The sequence below is a fragment of the Mobula birostris genome, chromosome 6 (genome assembly GCF_030028105.1).
Source record: "Mobula birostris isolate sMobBir1 chromosome 6, sMobBir1.hap1, whole genome shotgun sequence".
Lineage (NCBI taxonomy): Eukaryota > Metazoa > Chordata > Chondrichthyes > Myliobatiformes > Myliobatidae > Mobula > Mobula birostris.
The window spans coordinates 47218633-47230719 of record NC_092375.1 but is presented as its reverse complement, the minus strand read 5'-3'; the positions used below and the strand labels follow the sequence as shown (position 1 = coordinate 47230719).

Sequence of the window (12087 nt, the reverse complement as noted above, 5' to 3'; positions counted from 1 at the left end):
TTTTTAAAATTGTGTGTTTTAAACAATGCTATGACAGATAACAACCTGGCAATGTATTAATGTGATTTTATAATTTGTATTTCTATTTGTTAAATATTTCCCTGCAGCATATGAAGAGAGTGGGTTATTAGAAGAAGCAGATGATGTAAGTTACAAACTGCTGGATTATTAGAAAACAATGTATCTTTTGATTTATTCTTATCAATAATTTTCAGTTTAATGTATAAATGTGCTAGTTTACTCTGAGTGTTCAAGAAAGAGACCTTAAAACATCGAGTAATGTTTTCTAAACAGTTCCAAAATGGGCCATATTGAAAGACCACATCAAACCAAGATATTGGGAAGTAAATTGAATGAATTGGAAGCAGCCCTACCTCCTGTAAATCTTTGCATTGTATCCAATATGGTAGATATAAGAACAAAGTTCTCCACTGTTACTTTGTCCCAATGCAAATTGAATTTATCATCCACAGAATATCCTGCAACAACTTAAAGAAAACCAATTACTTTGAAGCTAAAATGAAGTTCAATGTCTGTTCACAAATACTCATTATAGCATTTTGTATTAAATAATCTGCTTTGTTACTTTGAAACCATATTTTACACATTCTGTATTTGGCAGTGCGCTTACTTAAAACAAAGTTTTGGTAGTTAAAAGTTGGTGATACTCAGAATACAGTCTGAATTTGCTGCCAGTGGTGATTTCGCTGGACTTGTCACTTCCATATACCAACAATGGGTTGCCTTACCAGATCCCCATTATCAATTTGCTGTCAAGGTCTTCAATCATGATAAAATGTTGTTACGTGGGCTGGAGGGGGTTGTGGGGGAGATGGGTTTGAATAATCCCCTCTATGATGTGCCTGAAAATGACAGCTGGTAAAATGGCACCACTGGATATTGCTGACTGTGAAATCTGGTGTTTGAATATTTTGAACATCCCTGATGTTTTAAACAACTGAGATATTAAATCAGATCTGATTAATTTAAAAATGTGTATATCATCATACACTTCACACACACACACACACACACACACACACTCACACTCACACTCACACTCACACTCACACTCACACTCACACTCACACTCACACTCACACTCACACTCACACTCACACTCACACTCACACTCACACTCACACTCCTCCTACTCCTACTCCTAGTCAGTCAAATAAACAAGTTTAGTGTTCATCCACATTTATGGGGCAGATGCTGGAGTGTAACTGCAAGAGGGTTGCTTCAAGTTCAAGTGTGAGGATTTGAATGACAAAGTTCAGCTGTGAAATTGTCAATGTGACAGAACTAAGCTAGCATAATTCAGTCTTGGATTGTAGGATCCTAAACTTCCTGATGCCCGGTCTGCAGTTATTGCCATTTGCCAGCAAACCCAACCTAAAAGAATTTTCTATTTAATTGTCTTGAAGTACAACATGATTCAGTTAAACTTCTGCTCTTAACTTTTCCTTACTTAGGTATTGCTTCATAAATTCAGTCAACAGCTTAGTCAATGTGTACTGAATCTGAATGATGCAATTAGTTCAAGAAAAAGCTGGGAATTTTTACTGATTCTCAAAAAACAGGGATTGCAATGATGGATTTCAGCTGAAGTGGTTCTCACCCTCAACAATTTCTCCTTCGGCTTCTCCCACTATCTCCAGACTCTAGGTAGCCATGAGCTCCAGCTATGCTTGCCTTTTTATTGACTATGTAAAACAAACCATGTTCCAAGCCTTCATAGGTAAAGCTCCCCAACTCTTCCTGCACTACATCGATGACTGCATTGGTGCTGCTTCATTCACCCATGACAATTGGCAAGCTCAGCAACTTTTTCTCCAATTTCCACCCTGCCATTGAATTCACTTGGTCCATTTCTGACACATCTTTCTCCTTGGTAGACCAACTGTCTACCAACATTTTTATAAGCCTACTTGTACCCACAATAATCTTGACTATACCTCTTTCTACCATGTTTCCTTTTTTAAAAAATGATATTACTTTTTCTCAGCTCCTTTGTCTATGCTGCATCTTTTCTCAGGATGAGGCTTTCCAGGACATCAGAGATATTCTCTTCCTTCAAAGAACGGGGTTTCCTTTCCTCCACTGTTGATGCTGCTCTTATCGGCACTCACTCCATCTTCCTGCCACTTTAACAGGGTTAGAGTTCCTTTTGTCCTCACCTATAACCCTGTGAGCCACTGCATCCAACAGATTCTCCACAACCTCTGCCATCTACAGAAGTATCCTACCACCAACCACATCTCTACTGTTCCCCACCCCATTCTTGGTGTTCTGCAAGGATTGCTCTCACTGTAATACCCTTGTCCATTTGTCCTTCCTCACTAATCATCCTCTTGGCACATGTCCATGCAGGCGACAGATATGCTACACTTGCCCATTTACTCCTCCCTTACCTCCTTTCAGGGCCCCAAACAGTTTTTCCAGGTGAGGCAACACTTCGCCTGCAAATCTATTATAGTTGTCTATTGTATCGGTGCTCCTGATGCAGCCTCTGCATTGATGAGATATGACGTAAACTGGGGGACTTCTTTGTTGAGTGCCTCTGCTCCATCTGTCAAAAATGGAATTTTCCAGTGGCCAAACATTTTAATTCCCATTTCCATTCCTGTTCTGACATGTCATTCCACTTTTGCCACATTGAGGCCACTCAGTGAGAGCAACACCTCATTCCATCTAGGTAGCCTCCAACATGAAGCATGAACATTGATTTTTCCTTCTAGTAAAAAAGTTTTCCTCTCTCCCCCCCCCCCTTCTTCTATTCCCCACTCTGGCCTCTTACCTCTTCTCCTCACCTACCTATCACCTCAAGATTGTGCATTCCACTGCCCACCCCCCCCCCCCACCGTCTTCCTTTTCTCCCATGGTCCATTCTCCTCTCTGATCGAACTCCTCTTTCTCCAGCCCTTTACCTTCCCCACCCTCTTGGCTTCACCTATCACCTTCTAGCTGGTCTTTCTTCCACTTCCCCTCATCTTTTTATTCTGGTGTCTCCCCCTTCCTTTCCAGTCTTGAAGAAGGGTCTTGACCTGGAACATGGACTGTTTATTCATTTCCCTAGATGATGCCTGACCTGCTGAGTTCCTCCAGCATTTTGTGTGTATCACTAGACCCTGTTAAGCTTGCCTTTTTAATACTTGTATTGAAACTTAAATTGATTGGAAAAGAAAATCTTAATTATTTGTTAATCTTTTACAGATTTTTAAAAAATTTTGCTCTTATAGCCTCAATCCTCCATGGTTATGTACAGTATAGTTCTAATAAACAATCTCACTGACTCTCATGCCTCTTAAGGATATTACAGATAGCAGATTTAATTAAGGTATTGTGTTGGAGTATTGTTTCTTGCCATATTATCAGTTCTGATGACCAGTCCTCAGTAACCTAGGCATGTCAGAGTGTGCTGTTTGGGATTACACCTCTTTCAATGTGGTGCTGAGCACAGGCTTCTGATCAGTGAGGCCATGTGAAGGCCAGGGCCTTTCTGATCACAGGTGGTTAGCCTTGGCTCCAAAATAGCTTTGTCATTTATCATGTACTTGCCCTTGGGCTTGCTCACTTTGAGTCCCAGCTGTTCTATGGGCAAGGTATTGACATTCCAGCAATTGCGGAGAGTTATTTTCTCTTTTTTTTCACTTCCCCAACTTCTCTAACAGACTTATTTGCTATATCAATAGAAATTGTTTAGAATTTTAGCTTCCTGTTCAGATGCAGAAATCAGCCTTGCATAACTATGCAAACAATAGAAGCAATGCTATCAGTTAACATTTAGTTGTCCTCGGGCTGGATTGTTGGTGCTGTGGTGGTGAAGGGACAGAAGTTCTAAGTGTCAATAGGACTGTCTTCTTTTGTACAATTTGAAAGTACAAACCAGCTGCTAATAAAATGTTATATTTAAAAATAGAAACAATTCCAGACAAGCAGGTTAAGCTTTGCTTAATCTTGAAGGTTATCTGAAGCCAGGGTGGTTTCTGCTGTCACTCTCTTGAACAGTTCTTGTTGTCATGATGACAGCGCAGATCAGCCCAGCCTTTATCACATTTACAGGAAGTGTTTACTGATATAAGGGTTGGGAGCTTCTGCTGGCATGCTGAGATATGTGAAGGTCTGTGAGGAGCAAGAGTACCTATTTGCTTGTATTCTCGTGAGAAACACCTATAAATGCTGGCAGGTATTCAGAGAATACAGCACACTGTAAAAATTTAGAGGCTTACGTTTTTTTTTTGGCTTATTGATGTTTATGATATTTTGCTTATATAGTAAATATAGCTGAGCAGATGTGGTAGATCTTTAAATGACTTATGATTAATGAATATGAGTAAGCACTGAACTCCATTATCGAAACTTCTGACTGGGGTACCTTCAGATAACTTTTAGGTTCATCCAGTTCCTGCCTTAGCATATCAGCTTCCAATTAATTGACACTAGACAACGGGGTGACCCGTTGGGGCACCCTTTGAGAGAAGGGTAGTGCAGTCTGATGTGACCAGAATGAATATTAAATTTTCCTGAATGCTATTAGTATTGTTTTGCTTTGGAAATTGAAGAAGAAAACCTCAGTTTTAAAGAAGAACGGCACGTAGCAAGGCAAATATAGCTCCTCCTCATTTAACGAAGAACACTTTTGATGGCATAATTTCTGGTTGATCTGCCACCCTTGTGCCTCTCATCATTCTGGAGACCTTTCATCAGCCGTCTCCATCTCTTCTGCTGTTTATTCTTTGTCTCTGATCTTGGAGGCGTGCATTTCTCTGCTCCTTTGTCTCTTCCTCTCTCCTCCTTCTGTGCCTGTTTTTGTCATTCTGGAGACATGCAGCCCTTTCATCCCCTGTCTCTTCATCTCTTCTGCTGTTTGTTCTTTGTCTCTGATCCTGGAGACATGCATTTCTCTTTTTTTTGTAATTTAATTTTTTATTGAATTTCATCATCAAACAAACATTTACATAAGATGTACTTCAGATACTGTACATGTATATCATATAATCATATTTGTCACAAATATCCACAATATTTATCTGAGGTATGCACTTATAGAAAGGAGAGGAAAGAAAGAACAATCGAAAGAAGAAAACTATGTACAGAGTAGGGAGTGATCTTTTTCACAACATATTCATTGACTTGTGAGAATAAAATCAGGCCTATGAGATGTTATGTAGTTAAACCATTTTTTTCCAGTATGAATAAAATTGTTCCAACTTATTATTAACAGATGCTGTTATCTTCTCCATTTTGTAAATGTCCATTGTAATTTCCATCAATACATTTAAAGTTGGGCTCTCCTGTGATAACCATTTCCTGGTAAGGGTCTTTTTACCAGCCACCAGCAGTACATTCATTAAACATTTATCTCGTTTCAACCATTCTTGAGATATATACCTAAAATATATGGTCTTACACTCCAAGGGTATTTCACATTTAAAGATGTCTTGTAAGGCATTATATATCCCACTCCAGTCGTCTTTGATAATGAGGCATTCCCAGAAAATATGATAATGGTTTGCATTTTGATTTCCACAATTTCTCCAGTAAGCAGGGGGGGTTACTATCATAATGGGATTTCTGAGAGGGTGTAATAAAATATCTTATCAAGTTTTTCCATCCAAACTCCTTCCATTTCTGTGAACTGGTACACTTCCATTGATACCTCCATATTATTGTCCAGTCTTCCTCATATTATGATCCCTCCTTCCTTCTCCCATTTTGTTTTAATGTATGAAGTTGAATGTGTTTTAAGATTTGACAAACCCTTATACATGCTTGAAATTATTCTACTACCGTTGTCTGAATTATATGCTTTTCTAAATAGCTCTATCAGACATGTACTTGCCTTGGTTACATTTTTAACTGTCCTATTAACATACTGTCACATCTGTAAATACCAGTAAAAATCTTGTTTTTCTAATAAGTGTTTCCCTTTGAGCATTTCAAAACTGAATAGTGTTCCTTCTTTCATTATATTGCAAATAGCTGTTATTCCTTTAGCTGTCCAGCCCTTAAATCTAGCATCCAGTTTATTCGGCGTAAAATCCAAGTCATATGGACACCACTTAAGAATTGCAATGTCCCTCTCCAGTTTATATTCTTTTATAATAGTTTTCCATATTTTAAGAATCCATTTCACCCATGGGTTGTCAATATTATTTATGTAATTTTATGTAGGTTGTTATCAGCCAAAATTGCCTGTATGGGGATGGAAAGTATCCTCTCTTCAATGTTTTTCCATTGAGCGCCATATGATGGGTTGCACCAGCATATCATGGCTCTCAACTGTGCTGCAAAATAATAATCTCTAAGAGAAGGTAGGCCCCACCCCCCCTTTTTCTTGGCTAATTGCAAAGTTTTGAGATGAATCCTAGGCCTTTTACCTTGCCATATATATCTTGATAGCATCTTGTTCCATTTATTGAATTGATTTTGGTTAATCTCTGTTGGTAGGGTCTGAAAAAGATATAGTAGTCTGGGCAGTATATTCATTTTAATAGATTCAATCCTTGAACTGAGACCAAGAAAAGGAAAAGGAATTCCACCTTCTTATATCTTCCTTAATTTTTTATATATAGGCTGATAATTGCATTCTGATAATTTTGCCAAATATTTTGGCATAATGATGCCCAAATATTTGACGGACTCTGTTTGCCATGCCCAACGATATCTACTTTCAGTTTCTCTTGGTGGGCTATAGTTATACAAAAATGCTGATAAATGTGAGGTGCTACATTTTGGGAGGACTAATCAAAATAGGACATACATGGTAAATGGTAGGGCATTGAAGAATGCAGTAGAACAGGGGGATCTAGGAATAATGGTGCATAGTTCCCGGAAGGTGGAATCTCATGTGGATAGGGTGGTGAAGAAAGCTTTTGGTATGCTGGCCTTTATAAATCAGAGCATTGAGTATAGGAGTTGGGATGTAATGTTGAAATTGTACAAGGCATTGGTAAGGCCAAATTTGGAGTATTTTGTACAGTTCTGGTCACCGAATTATAGGAAAGATGTCAACAAAATAGAGAGAGTACAAAGAAGATTTACTAGAATGTTACCTGGGTTTCATCACCTAAGTTACAGAGAAAGGTTGAACAAGTTGGGTCTTTATTCTTTGGAGCATAGGAGGTTGAGGGGGGACTTGATAGAGGTATTTAAAATTATGAGGGGGATAGATAGAGTTGATGTGGATAGGCTTTTTCCATTGAGCGTGGGGAGATTCAAACAAGAGGACATGAGTTGAGAGTTAAAGGGCAAAAGTTTAGGGGTAACATGAGGGGGAACTTCTTTACTCAGAGAGTGGTAGCTGTGTGGAACGAGCTTCCAGCAGAAGTGGTTGAGGCAGGTTCGATGTTGTCATTTAAAGTTAAATTGGATAGATATATGGACAGGAATGGAATGGAGGGTTATGGGCTGAGTGCAGGTCAGTGGGACTAGGTGAGAGTAAGAGTTCGGCACAGACTAGAAGGGCCAAGATGGCCTGTTTCTGTGCTGTAATTGCTATATGGTTATAATTGGGCTTTATCTATATTGATCTTGTATCCTGATAATTGGCCATATTGTTCAAAGGATTGCATCAATTTAGGTAAAGAGTATGTTGGTTGCCCTAGGTAGATCAAAATGTCATCCGCGTAACAGACCAATTTATGCTCCGTCCCTGTAATAGTAATTCCCCTGATACCTTCATTTTGTCTGATGTATTGAGCTAATGGTTCCAGATATAATGCGAAGAGTAGCGGTGACCATGCACAACCCTGTCTCGTGCTCCTTTCTAGGGTAAAACTATTAGATAAATATCCATTGACTTTAATCCTGGCAGTAGGATTGTCATATAGTGCCTGTATAGTTTTAATAATTGTGTCATGTAGACCAAATCTATGTAAAGCTCTGTAAAGGAAATTCCAATTAACTGGATCAAATGCCTTTTCAGTGTCCATGTTTATCACTATTGCTTCAATTGCATTTTTTTTTATATGATCCATAATGTGAAATGTCCTTTGTATATTGTCTTGTGTTTAGTGTTGCTGTATAAAACCTGTCTGATCATTATGTATCAGTGTGGGTAGAAACTCTTCTGATCGTTTGGCCATGATGGAGGCAAATATTCTACAATCCACATTAAGAACAGATATTGGTCTAAGTGACCCACATTCCATCTTATCCTTGCCTTCTTTTGGTATAGCTGAGATTATCGCCTCCTTCCAGCTGGGTGGCATTTGCTCCTTTCTTGGGAGTTCATTGTGGAGAGTAAAATAAGAATTAACTCACTTCTAAACTCTTTATACCACTCTGCTGTATATCCATCTGATCCTGGTGACTTGCTTATTTTAAGCCTACTAATTGCAGTTTTTAGTTCAGCTTCAGTTATGTCAGCAATCATCGTTTTATTTTATTCTTTGCTTAAAGTGGGTAACTAAAGAATTCAGGAAGGTGTCAATTTGGGGTATGCTTCCCCCTGGAACTTTGGAATATAGAGTTTTGTAAAAAAACACTTCAAAATCTTCTTGAATTGCACTTAGCTTATTTTTTTATCACTTTTGTTCTTAGATCCCTAATTCTATGAATTGTATTTTCTGCTATCTTTTTTCAGTTTCCACACCAGTATTTTCATAGATTTAGATCCACTTTCATAGTTTCTCTGTTTCAGAAACATTAATTTTTTCTAATTTCTTGTGTAGCCAAACTATTAATTTCATTCCTAATTTTTTAAATTTCCTCTGGTGTATCCTGTGCCAAACTGGATTTGTGTTTTTTTTTCTAGTTCCTCCAGCTTATTTTGTAATTCATCTAATGTTTTATTCCTTATTTTTTTTCTTACATGAAGATATCAATATAATTTTCCCTCGTAAGACAGCCTTCAGAGTATGCCATAGAATGGGTGAAACCTCTCCATTATCATTGAATTCTAAGTAAAGACCAATTTCTTTTTTAATTTGTTCCTTAAAATGGGGATCATTGAATAGACTTGAATTTAGTTTCCAAATAGTATTATTTGGTTGTAGGTCAAAATCAACAGATAAATATATAGGTGCATGGTCACTTACATCTATTGTCCCAATTCCACAGGTGATTATTTTGTCCCTATCTTTTCCAAATGTTATGAAATAGTCTATTCTTGTATATACGGAATGGGGGGGCAGAATATTGAGTGTAATCTCTTCTGTCAGGGAAAAGGTCCCTCCATATATCAATTAGACCAACATCCTCAAAAAGAGTGTTAATTTTCTTATATAAGGACTTTGTTTCATAAGTTTTTCTATTGGAAGAGTCTAACTTTGATTGTAATTGTAAACTTAAGTCTCCCCCACATATCAAGAGACCTGTTTCTGTTATCATAATATTAGTAATTTTCTGGAAGAAACTAAAATCACTTCTGGGGGTGGGTATATATTAAATAAAGTAACCGGATTTCCATCTATATTTCCCCTTACCAGAATATATCTGCCCTCCTTATCTCCCATTTCAAATACTTTTTCAAAATTTAGCTTGCTTGAGTTGAGAATAGCAACTCCTCTCCTATGTCCTGATTTATGAGGAGAAAAACAAATTAGTGAAGCCCATTCTCTTTAATTTTCCATGCTCATTATCAGTTAAGTGAGTTTCCTGTAAATATACTACATGGGCTTGTTCTTTTTTCATTTTTGATAGAATTTTACTGCGCTTGACTGGATTCAACAGCCCATTGACATTAAAAGAAATGAATTTTACTCCTTCCTTAGCCATGTGTATTTATCTGTTAGTATATCATTGAAATTTGCAGAATATAACTTAATCGATCTACTCCCTGAACAAATAAGAGCCAAAAACGCGAATAATAAAAAAAAAGTTAATGAAGGTGTGATTCCAAGGCTGGGGTCTCTAGATGACCCTGGGTTGAGCTAGAAGAAAAGTCTAGCCGTGGGGGATAGCCCCTCCTACCTGTGGGTTGAGGGCCCCTGTTGCAGTACCTATAAAAGTAAGTAAAAAAAAAACTCTGGCCATTACACAGAAATGATTTCCCTGTGTATTACTCCCATGTATATATTCTCATTTTGGTGGGGGGAAAAGGAATGAATAAATGAATTTTTAAAAATTGAGTAATATAAAATCCAAATTACATATTTCTTGAGATAGGTATATCACAGTCTTATTTTTGTTTCCGTTTAGTTTATCAGCACTTTTAAAGTTAGCCAAACCTTATGGCTCTTCTGCAGGAGGTGAGGGCTGTCCTCAGAGAACTCAGTCTCTTCCTAATATCCTTCTCTCGTCCTGCTCCCGTCCCCTGCTTTCTCGGTGCTCTTACTATTTCCCAAGCAGAACGGGATAACTGCTCAGCCAGAGTTTCCCTTGGTTTGAACACACTAATGGGCAGCCTCTGTTCTTCATGTCTGTAGTTGCCTCTTCCACCGTCTGATACTGTCGCATCCCTTCTTGGCAAAATACCCTCAGTTTAGCAGAGTGCGGGGTTTGGAATTTAATCTTTTCTTGCTTTGATATTCGTTTTGCTTCTGAATATTCCTTCCATTTCTGTAGGACTGCCGGAGGATAATCATGATCGAAGTATATTAACACCCACTTCTTATCCCAGGCCCTTCGTAGAATCTCTGCCTTGCTCTTGAATTGAAGGAATCTAAATACTATTGAGCGCGGCTTACTTTCTCTGTCTCCGGAGGGCCGCGGGACGAGCAAACGATGCGTCCTCTGAATTTCAATCTCAGTCGGGGGAATCTCCGGCGCGTCCCGCAGCCGCTTGTCTACAAAGTCTATCATCGACAGCTCCTCTGCTCCTTCGGGAACATTATAAATCCTGATATTTTTCCGTTGCGATCATCCTTCCTGGTCAAGCAATTTACTTTCCTGTTGATTTAATATTTTTATCATCTTACTTAGTATTTGTTCCACATTTTGCATGCGATCTTCCACCTTCTCAATTCAAGTCTCTGCCACCGCTATTTTCTGATTGACATTGGCGATCTCTGACTTTATATCATTGAATTGCTGCTTTATATCTTTTTGGACTCCCCTATCTCTTCCAGAATCTTTATCATATTTGCCACTTCGCCCGCACGAAGCCCAGCGTCAGCCTCGCCACCACGCGCACGTGTGGGAGAGCAGTACGTTGTACCTCTCTCTTCTATAGGCTCCACAGTGGTGCTTTTTTAATCTCCATTCTTTTTCCCCATTTTTGCCCCCCTTATCAATTCGGATATTTTCGAAAGATCTTATATTTGATGGATTAACGAGGCAAAATGTGCGTTTTTCCAGAGGAGCTATTGATTTAAGCTGCCATTCTGAATGATGACGTCACTGGAACCTATCGAGACATGCATTTCTCAGCTCCTTTGTCTCTTCGTCTCTCTCTCTCTATGCCAGTTGTTGTCATTTTGGAGACGTGGATGTCTCTCCTGCTCTGTCTCTTCTCATCTTTTTTGTCCTGACTCTTTGATCCTGGAGTTGTGCGGCCCTGGCCTCATCCGATTCTTGTTTTCTCCCGCTCCTTGCCGCTTCCCAATGATGTTTGGCATCATCTCTTGACAATGATGTCCCCCTTCTCTTTCCACGCGGCATAATTAGGCTGACCATATTTTTTTTACCCTAATGCTGTATAGAAGATACGAAGCAGTAACACCAAAGTCTCCAGGATGCTGATTATTCTTGATGATGTGGTTGGCGCTCTCCAAAATGGACATGATATAGTCATCGCTGTACTTTGACTGCAGCAAAGGGTTTGATGGGTGTCTCGAAGTACGTCATTACAATAAGATTTAATTATCTCTTATTGATGGGTCTCAGTTTGATCTGTTCCAATCCTGCACATGCTGATGGTGATTAGCAGAATGTGACCGCTCAAAATCGAGCTTCCCTGCCCTTTTGCTGTGGTTGGTGTCACTGCTGTGAGCATCATGAGTCGCTTCTGAGGCTGGCCATGTGCATGCGTCGTGGTGTCACGTCGCGGTTTCCATCATGGCTGACACCGGCTCTCGGGTGAAAACGGGGCTGTTGATTTTGGCGAGTGAGCAATTTTATACGAATATATAACCCTGAACTTTGCCTGCATTCTGTAAGGTAGCGCTTTTTAAGTGGATTTAGCCAAAAATAGTGCCGCTG

General features: G+C 39.0%; 1 protein-coding gene across 1 annotated transcript in view; it reads left to right on the top strand.

The window, feature by feature from the left end:
- atg3 (autophagy related 3) overlaps positions 1-12087 on the top strand; it is a 47424-nt gene that overhangs the window by 27991 nt on the left and 7346 nt on the right. Inside the window, exon 7 of the mRNA XM_072260428.1 lies at positions 108-145. Coding sequence (XP_072116529.1) covers positions 108-145 — 38 coding nt within the window. The remainder of the gene's footprint in view (positions 1-107; positions 146-12087) is intronic.